Source organism: Chelonia mydas, chromosome 1 (assembly GCF_015237465.2).
Source record: "Chelonia mydas isolate rCheMyd1 chromosome 1, rCheMyd1.pri.v2, whole genome shotgun sequence".
In the NCBI taxonomy this organism is placed as follows: domain Eukaryota; kingdom Metazoa; phylum Chordata; order Testudines; family Cheloniidae; genus Chelonia; species Chelonia mydas.
Genome location: NC_057849.1, coordinates 6,128,435 through 6,143,077, shown reverse-complemented (window position 1 = coordinate 6,143,077; position 14,643 = coordinate 6,128,435). Strand labels below are relative to the sequence as shown.

At 48.3% G+C, this 14,643-nt stretch overlaps 2 protein-coding genes across 2 annotated transcripts; one reads left to right on the top strand and one right to left on the bottom strand.

The window, feature by feature from the left end:
- The first annotated feature begins 723 nt into the window (after positions 1–723).
- Positions 724–1,692, top strand: LOC102933993 (olfactory receptor 51G2-like). Its single transcript, XM_007052746.3, has one exon. It carries the CDS (start codon positions 757–759, stop codon positions 1,690–1,692), a length of 936 nt encoding a protein of 311 aa, XP_007052808.2. The 5' UTR covers positions 724–756.
- A 10,376-nt stretch (positions 1,693–12,068) lies between these two features.
- Positions 12,069–13,034, bottom strand: LOC102947267 (olfactory receptor 51G2). Its single transcript, XM_007069855.4, has one exon. It carries the CDS (start codon positions 13,002–13,004, stop codon positions 12,069–12,071), a length of 936 nt encoding a protein of 311 aa, XP_007069917.4. The 5' UTR covers positions 13,005–13,034.
- Positions 13,035–14,643: the final 1,609 nt, after the last annotated feature.

Genomic DNA, 14,643 nt, shown 5'->3' with positions numbered 1-14,643 from the left:
TATCAGTTTACAGAGTAGAGTCAATTGAGCATAACCATTTGAGAAAGTAAAGTTAATTGAGTGGTTTACATTCATAAGCGTCAATCTCAATTACAATCAAGAGAAAGTTGTCAACTCAGAGAGAGTAGAGTCAATTGAGCGGTTTAGGTTTACAAGCGTCAATCTCAATAACAAAGTATCAGTTTAGAGAGAGAGTAGAGTTAATTGAGTGGTTTAGGTTTGCAGGTGTCTATCTTAATCACAAAGTACCGCTTAGGGTTAATTAACGGCTCACAAGGTACTTACAGTCAAATGAAGGTTTGTAAGCTTTAACACAGACACCGGCAACAGTCATGGGGAGTTGCAAATCAATATTGCAGATTTACAATTATTTCAAATAGAAGAATTACAAATGTTATAAGCAGAAAATAGGAGAATTACAAATGTTATAAGCGGAATTACAAATATTATAAACTGGAGTTGCAAATCAATATTGCAGATTTACAATTATTTCAAATAGGAGAATTACAAATGTTATAAGCAGAATTACAAATATTAAGAATATGCCTACATAATAAACAGCCTGGAAGCGCAGGACCCACGGGGGCAAGGTTGGAGCTCTGCCACACTATGTTTTGGTGATCTTCCTTGAGCTCCTGGAAGTCTTTAGACTTGCACTGAGAGAAGAAAGATGTCTCGTTCAATATAATCTAGTCTCCTGTTATTTTTCCTTTCAGGAAGGAAAGCTCAATACTCCTCGGACCTGCCCAGTACATTATGTCAGCTGTCAATGACACCAAATTCAGCTCTGCAGTGTTCCTTCTCAGTGGGATACCTGGGCAGGAAGACGTCCATCTCTGGATCTCTATCCCCTTCTGCTTAATGTATGTTATTTCCATAGTAGGAAATTCAGTCATTCTGTTCATTATAAAAACAGAACCAAGCCTTCATGAGCCCATGTACATTTTCCTTTCCATGTTGGCCATCACAGACCTTGCCTTATCCATAGCCACCATACCGACGATACTGGGCATATACTTGTTTAACTCTAGGGAAATCAGCCCTGATGCATGTTTTGCTCAGCTGTTCTTCATCCACTCTCTTTCATTCATTGAATCCTCTGTGCTCTTGTCGATGGCCTTTGACCGCTTCATCGCCATCTGTGACCCTCTGAGATATGTTTCCATCTTAACCCCACTGAGAATAGCCAAGATGGGACTGGTGCTTGTGCTAAGAGCGGTGGCCTTAGCATTCCCACTCCCCTTTCTCCTGAAACGGTTCCGATACTGTCAAGCCAATGTCCTTTCCCATTCCTACTGCCTGCACCAGGAGGTCATGAAGTTGGCTTGTTCTGACATCACAGTCAACAGTATCTATGGCTTGTTCATAATAGTCTCCACGGTGGGACTGGACTCACTGCTCATCCTGCTATCTTACGTGATGATCCTCAAAACAGTGCTTAGCATCACATCCCATGCAGAGAGCCTCAGAGCCTTGAGCACCTGCATCTCCCATGTCTGCGCCGTCCTGATCTTCTACATTCCAGTGATTGGTCTTTCTGTGATACACAGATTTGGGAACAGCTCTTCTCACTTCTTTCAGATTCTCCTGGGCTATGTCTACCTGCTGGTCCCACCACTGATGAATCCAATCGTGTACAGCATGAAAAGCAAACACCTTCGTGCAAGGATAATAAGGGTGTTCATCAAGTGAAGGGCCAGTTCATCACCCGGCTCCTGCAATGGTGACGAGCTACTATCTCCACTCTCTACAGAGAGGTTCAGACAGGTTCTAAGGCCTGAAGGAATGGGAGAGGGGCTGGTGAGGGAGGACAGTGCAGTGGAGGAAGGAGACCAAGGCATGAAGCAACATTTACAAAGTGAGTATATTCGTGGAGAAGCAGGGGACCCGTGGGATCTTGGCTAATAAAGGGCCATATCAGTTGTTGCTCCAATCTCAGAATTCCTTCAAATACAAACACTAAGAGAAGTGGTGTGGATCTTGTTTCCCATTATACCTGGCCTGTCACATTGTCCCATCTCTGGTTAAACATCCACAAGCCATGAAAAAAAAGCTGCAAACCTGTTCTGTAGTCATAGTCCTGGCCTTTCTTGAGCACTCAGGGTGCTGCATGACCCAACCGTGCTGCAACCGCTGTGGACAGGGTCTATTCAAGGGTCATGGACACCCACCCTTCCCCCACACCCTCAGCCAGGTGCTTAAGACTGAGTCATGTCTGAGACATGGTTAATGCAGGATCCCCAGGAGAAGCCATTCAGTCAGACTCTCTCCCGTTGATGGCTCTGCACCCAACACACCTGCTGAGCCCACTCCTCGCCGAGGCAAAGCAGAGCTGAGTGTGGGAGGGAGGATCTGAAACACAGGAGTCCTGGCAAGACACTCTCACCCAGATTCCTCCCTCCTCCCCTCCGTTTGTGCTGTCCCAGCAATGCAAAGGGGTGGAAATGACCTCAGGTTCCCCACAGAGGTATGGCTAATTCCTATCCCAGCCCAGCCCATTCACTGTAGGGTGACCACCTTTTCAAAAGGCAAAAACAAAACAGCTGTGCACTCCCCATGCCCCTCCTCTTCCCCCTGAGGCCCTAATCCCTGCTCCTTTTCCTCTCCCAAGGCCCTGATCCTGGCCAGGCTGGAAGCTTAGAATCATAGAATATCAGAGTTGGAAGGGACCTCAGGAGCTCATCTAGTCTAACCCCCTGCTCAAAGCAGGACCAATCTCCAATATTTGCCCCACATCGCTAAATGGCCTCCTCAAGGGTTGAACTCACAACCCTGGGTTTAGCAGGCCAATGCTCAAACCACTCCCCCCTGACATGAGCCAGGCCATGGTAACAGCTGCCTAGGGAGCCCGGATGTTTCACCTGCCATGGTCAGGAGGGCCAGGGGGCCCAAAAGCAGCCCCCAACCCATGTCCCCAACCCCCAGTGCATGCCATCAAGGGAAGGTGGAGAATATGGCACTCCCCACAGTGGCCTGGGCTCCCTGGGATGCTCGTCCCGCAGCCTGGGTCTGGCCAAGCTGGGGGCCAAGCCTCCGAGGAAGAGATGAGGCTGGGCTGCTGTGGGATCCAATCCGCCCTGTTGGCTGGGCTGCTCGGGGAGCTCCTGGCACCTGATGCACCTGGGCTCCTGCAGGGTCCCCACAACTGGGCTGTTGAGGGGGTCACCTACCACAGCTGGGCTGCCAGGGGCTGTTCCTGCAATGCCCACTGTGGCTGGGCTTCAGGGGGGACCCCAGGTGCCTGCAGTGAGTGGATGCTCTGGGGGCCCCATGGATCTCCAGGGTCCCCTGCTGCCCAGTAGCTAGGAGCTGCGGGGGGCTGCAGACAGTAGCGGCTGTGAGCTGTGGGGCTGCCTGCTGACAGCAGTCCAGACCCGGGGCAGAAAATGTTGTGGAGGTCTCAGGAAGTCACGGACTCTGTGAATTCTGTGACCTCTGTGATATAATCATAGCCCTAACAATTATGATATGATTATAACATAGTCATAATGCATCTTGTACAAAATGAATATTTTGAGGGTCCATGGAAAAGTTGTGATTTGCAGAATATGATGATCCTATTTTTGTGCATGTATCACTTCTGTCTCTTAAGTTCTGAATATTGACTATGTATCTGTATTTCAAATGTAGTTACACCTGGGTGACACCCACTAGGCAAAATGCTTCCAATCTAGGCAACAGGTTGTGAAGGGCTTATTCAGGGTCATGGGCCATTAGTGGAAACAATAGGCCCTAGGAGAAGCTTATCCCCCACCTGGTGAGCCTTCCTGAGAACACTTAGGACAGCCTATGGAAAATGGCTGCTTTGACTCAGCAGGGAATGCAAGGGCATGTGACCAGACCACATGACACTAAACTCCATTTTGGTACCTGTATTTTTCCACTCGATAAGATGGGGTATGACATCATCTCTTGGCCTCACTCCCCATACAAGAGAACTCCTGGAAACACCTGAGAAACAAAGACTGAACTGGGGGAAGTGCTGGTCCCAGGCTAAAGGGATTTCTAGCTTGCATATGAAAACTTGGTGGATGGCTTGTATCATCAGACAGGGTGAGAAATTGCTAATTCATATCTATCTAGCATGTTAGGCTTATTTTGCATTTTGCTTATTAGCTAGGTAATCTGGGGAGCTGGCAAATTGGCTCTTGTGTCCTGTTTTTCCTGGAATGGCTTAGGTAAAGGACTCAGGTATCTCAACTGGGTATGTGGCACCACCTGCTGTCATGCTGGGGCATGGAGAGATTTGTTGTGTCAAAAGTAGAGCAGTATGAGAGAGGACAGCCCAGCTGAATGGTTAGGGGGCTCAGTGGTTCCAACAGCTCCGAGCCTGTACCCCGGGGGTGAGAACCCTTCACAGAGGTTTTAGACCAAACTGATAAATGAAACAGTAATAAGTCACCAGGACCAGATGATATTCACCCAAGAGTTCTGAAGGAACTCAAATATGAAAAAGCAGAATTACTAACTGTGGTATGCTGTAGCTCACGAAAGCTCATGCTCAAATAAATTGGTTAGTCTCTAAGGTGCCACAAGTACTCCTTTTCTTTTAACTGTGGTATGTAACCTGTCACTTCAATCAACCTCTGTACCAGATGCTTGGGAAATAGCTAATGTGATGCTGATTTCTAAAAAGACTCCACAGGCGATACCAGAAATTGCATGCCTGTAATCCTAATTTCAGTACCAGGCAAATTGGTTGAAACTATAGTAAAAAACAGAATTATTAGACACACACATGAACATGATTTGTTGGGGAAGAATCAACATGCCTTTTGCACAGGGAAATCATTAGAATTCTTTGAGCGGGTCAACAAAAATGTGGGCAAGGGTGATCTGTATTTGGACTTTCAGAAAGCCTTTGGTCCCTCACCAAAGTCTCTTAAGAAAAGTAAGCATTTGCGGCAGGAAGGGTCTCTCATTTATCAGTAACTGATTAAAAGACAGGAAACAAAGGGTAGGAATAAATGGTCAGTTTTCAGAATGGAGAGAGGTAACCACTGGTGTCTCACAGGGATCTGTACTGGGACGAGTGCTGTTCCAGATATTCATAAATGATCTGGAAATAGGGGTAAGCAATAAGGTGGCAAAACTGGCAGACAAGACAAAATTATTCAATATACTTAAGTCCAAAGCAGACTGGTCAACAAAATGGCAGATGAAACTCAGAGTTGATAAAAGAAAAGTACTGCACATTGGAAAACATCATCCAAACTATACATACAAAATGATGGTTCCAAATTAGCTGTTACCACTCAAGAAAAAGATCTTGGAGCCATGGACGATAGTTCTCTGAAAACATCTGCTCAGTTTGCAGTTTTCAGAGGACGGTGGCAGTCAAAAAAGCTAAGAGAATGTTGGGAATCATAGGGGCAGACATAATGGGCCAGGAAAGGGTAATTTTTTCCTGGCAGAGCTATGGACATCTGCCCCCTGTTGCGGGGTTTGCACAGGGACGTTTTTGCTTATTAGTATGTGCCGTGGAGATTCCAGGGTTGCTGAGGAGACTGTATGTGCTACTCAGCTTCCTGGCTTCATCACTAATCTCGCTGGACTCCATGGAGATTATTGATGAACCCAGGAAGCTAAGTAACACATAGAGTTGAGACAGATTGTCACCCAGGGGGTGCAGTCTGGGAGCTGTGGGAACTGCTATGCCGTTTAGCCCTCCAGCTGGGCTGGTCAATCTTACACTGCTTTGATGGTGACACAGCCAGTGTCTCCAAGCCCTGTTATCACCCAACATGACAACAGGTGGTGTCATACAGCCAGCTGAGCTGCCTGAGTGCTTTAACTAAGCCATTCAAAGACGGGCAGGAGACAACAGCCAAGTTCACAGCTTCCCTGCCTTGCAGATTTGCTGGAGTATAAACCAAGAATTTATTCCATTTTGCACTGCACAGGATTCTCTATAGCGTAAGTTCATTAATATAGGCTGCTTTCTAGTCAAAGTGTGAAAGATATGCAACATCCTTTATTTACAGGGCTGAGATTTTCCTAGATACTTCACTCAAAACACACTGGTTATGATAAAACATAAAACAAGGTTTTTAACTACAGAAAGATAGATTTTTAAGTGATTATAAGTGATAGCTAACAGATCAAAGTAGATTACCTAGTAAATAAACAAAACAGCCCTGTGGCTGTTGCTCATCAGTTAGACCCATTCAGCCTCAAGGGCTTGTAAACACTGGTCTAGTGACTGTGCTGAAACGCTTGGCATCCCCATGATATTCCAACACTAACCTCAGAAGTCCACTACCTACACCTCACTGTCACCCCCGAGCACCCCAACATCTGCCACAGAAACCAAAGAGCTGGAGTCACAGGGCTTCCCAGAAGCCAGCTGTCACAGGAGGCTGTGATAAGAGGCCTTTTATAGACAAATGTCAGAGGTGTTGCTCTATGGAACCCTGACACAGTCTGAGACCCTAAGATCAGGGCTATCTGAGCACCTTGAATGAATTTATCCTCCTGCCACCTCTGTGAGCCAGGGCAGGGCTATTATCCACGTGTGCAGAGGCTCAGAGACAGCCAGTGGCTTGTCCATGGTTACACGTGGCAGGTAATCAAACCCATCTCTCTTGAGTTGCAGTGGAGTTCTCTTTCGTTGCAGAGCAGTGCCTAGACCACAGGACCAGCCTTCCAAGCTGTGACAGGCCCGGCTGCACTGTAGAGAGCGGGAGGGCAAGGAGCCAGTTACAGGGGTTTGATTCTCTGGCCTGTTCTTCCACTGACACAACAGAGTTTAGAGCAGCCTGGGGGCTGGGCTTACTTCCGCCCAGTGGTAATGGCTTCCAAGAGCACAGCATACTCTGGCCAAGTCCCTGCAGATGTGGGCCATCCCAGAGTGCCACCTTGGGGCCTGATGTAGACCTGCAGCCACCCTGCCCTTCCCTCTAAAATCCTTGCAATGACTTACTCTCAGCATACTTAAAACAAGAGCCTCCTTTGTGGGGTCACATTAATTCAGTCTTCTCTAAAACACAGGCTCTCCTACCCTCCAGCCCCACCCTCCTCCTTTACTAATGAGCCCCCCACCGACCTCCTTGCTGGGGTTAGCATTGGTTCAGGCTTGATGCACCTCCTGCTTCTCCTTTTCCCCTGAGACTCTGCCCCTAACTCATCACTTCCAACTAGACCCTGCCCACTGCTCATCCACTTCCCCCGAGGCTCCATCTCCCTGCCAGGCCAGAGCCAGGCCATGGTAAGAGCTGCCCTGGAACACCACTACCATATGGGGAGCCCTGGACTCTCCATCTTCCCTTGGCTGTGAGCCCTGGGGGGGCAGTCAAAGAGGCTGAGGGCTTCTCTCATGTCCCCCAGGCCCCTGCCTAGGGCAGGTGGAGGGTCTGGGGCTCCTCACAGTGGCTCTGGCTCCCTGGGCAGCTCTTTCCATGGCCTGGTTCTAGCTTCTGGCCTGGAGAAGGTGTGAAGAATTGGGTAATGAAGAGGAGCAGGGCTTGGAGTCTTGGGTGGAAGAGATGGGGTAGAGGGTGGTGCTCAAGGGGGAAGAGGAGGGACGGGGTGGGATGAGAGAGGGGATGTGGCTCCTGCATGTATCCCACATTTGCCTTTTGAATGGTGGTCACCCTACACTGAATGGGCTGGGCTGGGATAGGAGTGAGCTGTGCCTCTGTGGGGGAGCTGAGGCCTGTTTCCACCCATTTGCATTGCTGGGGCATCACAAACGGAGCAGCCAGGTTGGGAGCCTGGGCCTTAGTCTCTTGCCAAGACTCCTGCGTGTCAGACCCTCACTAGCGCATGCAGCTCTGCTCTGGCTAGGGAGCATTGCAGTCAGATGGGGGTGAACTCAGCAGGTGTGCAGTGTGCAGAGCCATCAGTGGGCGAGGGGCTGCCTGAATGGCTTCTCCTGGGGCTCCAGCATTAATCAAGTCTCTGGCATGACTCAGTCCCAAGCACCCGGCTGAGGGCGTAGGGGAAGCGTGGGTGTCCGTGCTCCTGGAATGGCCCCTGTCCACAGCTGCTGCAGAGACATGATTAAGGCAGGAGCCCAGGAAAGGCCATTCAGGAAACCTCCCCATCCCTGTTGATGGCTCTGCACACCGTACACCTGTTCAGCCCACTCCTCACTGAGGCAGCTCTTTCATGGCCCCTGGATGTTTAACCAGAGACGGGACAATGGCAGGCCAGGTGTAACGGGAAACAGCATCCACATCCCTTCTCTTTATTGACTGCATTGACATAAAATCTAAGGTCACAGCAGCGACCGATACGGCTCTTAATGGGCCAAAATCCCACTGGACCCCTGGCTCTCCATGGACATAGTCACCTGGTAAATGCTGCTGCCTGCCTTGGTCTCCTTCCCGCAGTGCCCTGTCCTCCAACATCAGAGCCTCTCTGCTGGCCACAGGCCTTAGACCCTGTCTGAACCTCTGTCTATAGAGAGATGATCAGTAACGCATGTCATCTCAGGTGTAAGGGTCCAGGATGGAATAGCCGTTCATCGGTGGAGGAGCTGAGGACTCTTTCTAACGCTTTCAAAACAACTGCGGCAAGACAAACGGACGGGAGGAGGAGGGAATCTGGGCTTGAGTCTCTTGCCAGGACTCCTCTGTGGCAGACCCGCACTCGCACACAGCTGTGCCCTGCCTTGGTGAGGAGTGGGCTGAACAGGTGTGCGGTGTGCAGAGCCATCAACGGGGATGGGGAGGTTTCCTGAATGGCTTTTCCTGGGCTCCTGCGTTAATCATGTCTCTGACATGTCTCAGTCACAAGCACCTGGCTGAGGTCGTGGGGGAAGGGTGGGTGTCGTGCCCCTGGAATAGCCCCTGTCCACAGCCACTGTCCACAGCTGGTGCAGCCCCCATGGATCACGCGGCACCCAGAGCGCTCAGGAAGGGCCCGGACTGTGACTGAAGAACAGCTCTGCAGCTTTTTTCATGGCCCCTGGATGTATAACCAGAGACAGGACAGTGACAGGCCAGGTGTAACGGGAAACAGCATCCATGTCCCTTCTCTTTATTGACTGTATCGAGAGGAATTCCGAGATTTGAGCAGCCAGAGATAGAGCTCTTGATGGGCCAACATCCCACCTGTTCCCTGACTCTCCATGAACAAACTCACTTTGTAAATGATGCTGCCTGCCTTGGTCTCCTTCCCCCAGTGCCCTGTCTTCCCTCACCAGTGGGTGAGGAAAGGTAGGGACTAGCCTGCCTTAGCTGGGCAGCTCCACCAACGGACATCTTGATGTCCCGTTTGGCGGTGCTGGCCAGAGCAAGGTGACCCAGTGACTCCCATGCCGCGCTCCAGTACTAGGTCGCGACCCACGGTTTGAAAAACACTGGTCTAAGGCATGGAGCAATGGACAAGGGGCTGTTGTGGCTTTCCCACTGGTGAGGGAAGACAGGGCACTGGGGGAAAGAGACCAAGGCAGGCAGCATCATTTACAAAGTGAGTTTGTTCATGGAGAGTCAGGGAACAGGTGGGATGTTGGCCCATCAAGAGCTCTATCTCTGGCTGCTCAAATCTCGGAATTCCTCTCGATACAGTCAATAAAGAGAAGGGACGTGGATGCTGTTTCCCGTTACACCTGGCTGTTAGAGAGCTTATTCCTTCACTCTCCCACTTCCCTGGTCCTTCTCGCATGAACAGAGAGCAACAATACCCGAAGTCCAAAGGTGCAAACAATTCGATGTTTATTGGGGTGAACTTCCAGCAAGCTTAAATACAAGTTCCTTTTCCTTATTTTCGAATCCCAACTTACTTCCTGTTTGCCCCTAATTTATATAGTAATATTCTTAGCTATACCTTAACCAATCATTCTACTGAAATTTAACTAACCAATCCTAACATATTGTAACATGATTAGCTAACCAATTATATCCCACCACCTTAATTAGATTACACCCAGCAAAATTAATTATACAGCAGACAGAAACAATCACAGGACCAGACAGAGATTATACAGACAAACAATAGCAAAGTGGGAAAACAATACAGAAGTGAGGATTTCACATCCCAGCTATTGATAAGTGAGTTCTTGCCAGACAGGATGCTATCAAACTAAGTTTCCTTTTACATTTTCTAGGCACTTCCCTTTCTTTGGAGGTGATAGGAATTATCAGGACAGGATTGTATTCAGGACAGGATTGTATTCCTAACAGCCCAATAGCACCTTCTTTCAATGTAGCTAGTTTGGAATGTGAGGATGTGACCGGTCGCTTCCTGGCTTATGGCTGCCTCTGCTGCTTAGCCAAAGGCCTTAGCCTAAGAACAGGGCCTCAAACTGTCACAGTAAGAGAAGGCCCTTACACCAGCAGACAGTGATTTTGATTCTTTCTTTTATACCTCTAGAACTAGCCAAGTAATAAGAATACCCCTAAATTCTTAAAGTACAGGCCTTTACAGACAGGCCTGAATATCTATATCCTAACACTGGCCTGTCACTGTCCTGTCTCTGGTTAAACATCCAGGGGCCATGAAAAAAGCTGCAGAACTTTTCCGACATCACGCTGCACCCTGCAAGAGGCCAGCAGCAGGTCCTCCTTCTAGGCAGGAGGGGCCAAGGGGGTCTATGCTCTGCCCCCATCCCGAGCACTGGCTCCGCACTCCCATTGGCCTGGAACCAGCCAATGGGAACTGCGGGGGTGAGGGGCAGTACCTGCAGGCTAGAGTCACACAAAGCCGCTTGCACACCTCCACCTAGGAGCTGGACCTGCTGCTGGCCACTTCTGGGGCTCAGCGAGGTCCACGGTGCCAGGTCAGGCAAGAAGGCTGCCTGAGCACCCGGTCAGGGTTCCCTCCCCACTCTGAACTCTGGGGTACAGATTAGGGGACCCACATGAAAGACCCCCTAAGCTTATTTCTACCAGCTTAGGTTAAAAACTTCCCCAAAACACAAATCCTTCCTTGTCCTTGGATGGTTCTGCTGCAACCACCAAGTGAGTAAGACAAAGATTCAGGAAAAGGACCACTTGGAGTTCCTGTTCCCTAAAATATCCCCCCAAGTCCCGTCACCCCCTTTCCTGGGGAGCTTTGAGAATAATCTACCAACCAAATAGGTAAACCAGATTCTTAAAAAACAGAACTTTATTATAAAGAAAAAAAAAAGTAAAAGAAGCACCTCTGTAAAATCAGGATGGAAAGTAACTTTACAGGGTAATCAGGTTCAAAACACAGAGGATTCCCCTCTAGGCAAAACTTTAAAGTTACAAAAAACAGGGATAAAGCTCCCTCTTAGCACAGGGGAAATTCACAAGCTAAAAACAAAATATAATCTAAGACGCCTTGCCTTATTTACTTACTCTTTTTGCAGTACTGAGACTCATTTTAGGATGATTTTAGGAGAAGGAGTTTTCTGACCTGATGCTTCTCTGCTTACTCAAAGAACGCACAACACAGAGCACAAACAAAGCCACCCCCACCCCCGATTTGAAAGTATCTTCTTTCCCCATTGGTCCTTTTGGTCAGGTGCCAACCAGGTTATTTGAACTTCTTAACCCTTTACAGGTAAGGAGGAATTCTAGGCTACCCTCAGCTGTATGGTTATGATATACCCCCACTGCGCTGCTGACTGGGAGCTGCCAGAGGTAAGTCTGCACCCCAACCTGTGCCCCAATCCTCTGCCCCAGCCCTGAGCCTCCTGCAAACCTGGAATCCATTCCTGCACCCTAAACCCCTCATCCCCGGCCCCACCTCAGAGCCTGCACTCCCAGCCCAGATCCCTGACCCCCTCCCAAACTCCAACCCCCTACCCCAGCCCAGAGCCCCTTCCCACACCCTGAACCCCTCATCACTGGCCCTACCCCGCAGTCCTCACCCCTGCACCCCAACTCTCTGCCTCAGCCCTGAGCCCCTCACACACCCCAAACCCCTCATCCCTAGCGCCGTTGGGTCATGGGCATCAACCATTTTCTTAAACTGGGTCGCCAGAAAAAAGTTTGAAAACCACTGCTTTACACCCCATCTGAACCTCTCTCTACAGAGTGGAGGTCAGTAGCTCATATCATCTTGGATGTATGGATCCAGGATGAAATAGGTGATCCTGGCTGGTATTCTTTGTCTCCTGTGTTACGACCGCTGCAGCCAGGTGAGGAACTGACCCTTCACTTGAAAAACACCCTGATTATCCGTGCACGAAGGTGTTTGCTTTTCACGCTGTACACGACTGGGTTCATCAGGGGCGGGACCAGCAGGGAGATGTAGCTCAGAACAATCTGAAGCAAGTAAGAAGAGCTATGCCAGAATCTGTACATCACAACCATGCTGATGTCTGGTGTGTAGAAGAGCAGGATGACACAGAGGTGTGAGATGCAGGTGTTCAAAGCCCTGAGGCATTGAGCATGGGATGTGATGCTCAGCACTGTTTTGAGGATCATCACATAAGAGAGGAAGATGAGCAGCAAGTCCAAGCCCATCGTTACGAGTTTGGTAAACAAGCCAAAGATACTGTTGACTCTGATATCTGAACAAGCCATCTTCATGACCTCCTGGTGCAGGCAGTAGGAATGGGAGAGGACATTGGCTCGACAATACTGGAACTGTTTCAGGAGAATGGTGAGTGGGAGTATTACAGCCACCCCCCTTAGAACACACACCAGTCCCATCTTGGCTATTCTTGGCAGGGTTAGGATGGAGGCATATCTCAGCGGGTCACGGATTGCAATGAAGCGGTCCAAGGCCATCAACAAGAGCACGGAGGATTCAATGCATTGAAGGGAGTGGATGAAGAACAACTGGGCAAAACATGCATCGAAGCTGATCTCCCTAGAGTTAAACAAGAATATACCCAGCATTGTTGGTATGGTGGCTATGGATAAGCCAAGGTCTGAGATGGCCAACATGGAAAGGAAAATGTACATGGGCTTATGGAGGCTTGGATCTGTTTTTATAATGAACAGAATGACTGAATTTCCTACTATGGAAATAACATACATTAAGCAGAAGGGGATAGAGATCCAGAGATGGACGTCTTCCTGTCCAGGTATCCCGGTGAGAAGGAACACTGCAGGTGTGAATTTGGTGTCATTGACAGCTGACATAACGTACTGGGCAGGCCCTAGGAGTTTTGAACTTTCCTTCCTGAAAGGAAAAAGAAAAGGAGACTAGATGATATGTAGCTTGACATCTTTCTGCTCTGAGTGCAAGTCTAGAGACTCCCAGGAGCTCAAGGAAAATCAGCAAAAACATAGTCTTGGATTTGCACCACTGATAGGAAGATAGGCACTGCCAGACCTCATCAGACCTGTAGTCCATCTATCCCACTATCCAGTGGCCAAGTCCAGATGCTGCAGAGGAAGGTGGAAGAGGTTCTGCATAGGCAGCTATGAGACAACCTGCTGCAAGAGACAATTTCCCCCTGACACCTACTAATTAGACTTTCCCACAAAAAAACACCCTTTCCAGGCCTCCACTTCTGAATGTGCCCCAGTGTATCATGATTTGTGTGTAAACACATGGCAAGTGCATGGGGTAAATGGTTATTGTATTTATCTGTTTTCTGCATTGAAGCGATTTATAAACTTGTTTCATTGCCTCGTTATATATATTCTTTATTTTCTCCACTCCTGAGAGTCCAAATTATGCCACTGCCTCTTTGCAGCACATGGGATAAATTCTTAGCGCCAAGTTCTGAATTCAAAAGCATTGACTTCAACTGTGTCACTCCAGATTTGCATGTGTAAATTCAATCAGAACCGGGCTCTATTAACTTTCCCTTACCAACTGCTCCCAGTGATACAAGTTGACCTCCCCAAGAATCACTTCAAGAGAAGCTGAAGTGCTTTACCTGGCCAGGGTTGACTGAATCCAGAAAGTTTCATCATCCTACAGGATTCTCTTCATCCTCACAGGACCTGCATCCTTTCCCCATTCATGGGTCTGTAGATATCTGGGCAGTTATAGCCTATCAGAGACAGTTACTTTAGTTGCATGTGGGAGAGGATGGCATCACAAATGGGTGAACAGTGAAAACACTGGTTTCAGAGTAGCAGCCGTGTTAGTCTGTATTCGGAAAAAGAAAAGGAGGACTTGTGGCACCTTAGAGACTAACCAATTTATTTGAGCATAAGCTTTCGTGAGCTACAGCTCACTTCATCGGGTGCACGATGCTTATGCTCAAATAAATTTGTTAGTCTCTAAGATGCCACAAGTACTCCTTTTCTTTTAGTGAAAACACTATGTTTACACTAATATCCATTTGCATGTGCAAGTTACTTCAGCCATTCTCATGAAACAGGTGACGGGCATCCATTATATACAACCGCTCTTACAGTCCCCTTTCCTGCACCTCAGATCGACTCTTTACTGAAAAACAGACAGTGGATCTGTTCTCTCAGGACTTTTTGCAAAGTCTTGTACAGGAATAGCAGAAGCATTGTGTTCATGATGCTGAATGTGTCACAAACAGCTTTTGGACAGTTACCAGGACATAGTACCATACAATTGTTCACTGAACAAACAGTTAATACCACAAACCCATTGCAAACAGTATGTGGAGCACTTCTGAAATTCTTTCTTAAGCAAAAGCCATTAAGCAGTAATGTTACCACTATTCCTTCCTGTAGAGATTCCAACAACTTTGCTGCTGGCTTTCAATATACAGGAATGTCATGAAAGTTTGATTTGTAATATTTGTATTACAGTGAAAAGTTTTTGCATAACATTTACACATCTGTACTT

Coding starts and splice junctions, on each gene's coding strand:
- LOC102933993 (XM_007052746.3), top strand. CDS start 757: ATGTCAGCTGTCAATGACACCAAATTCAGCTCTGCAGTGTTCCTTCTC.
- LOC102947267 (XM_007069855.4), bottom strand. CDS start 13,004: ATGTCAGCTGTCAATGACACCAAATTCACACCTGCAGTGTTCCTTCTC.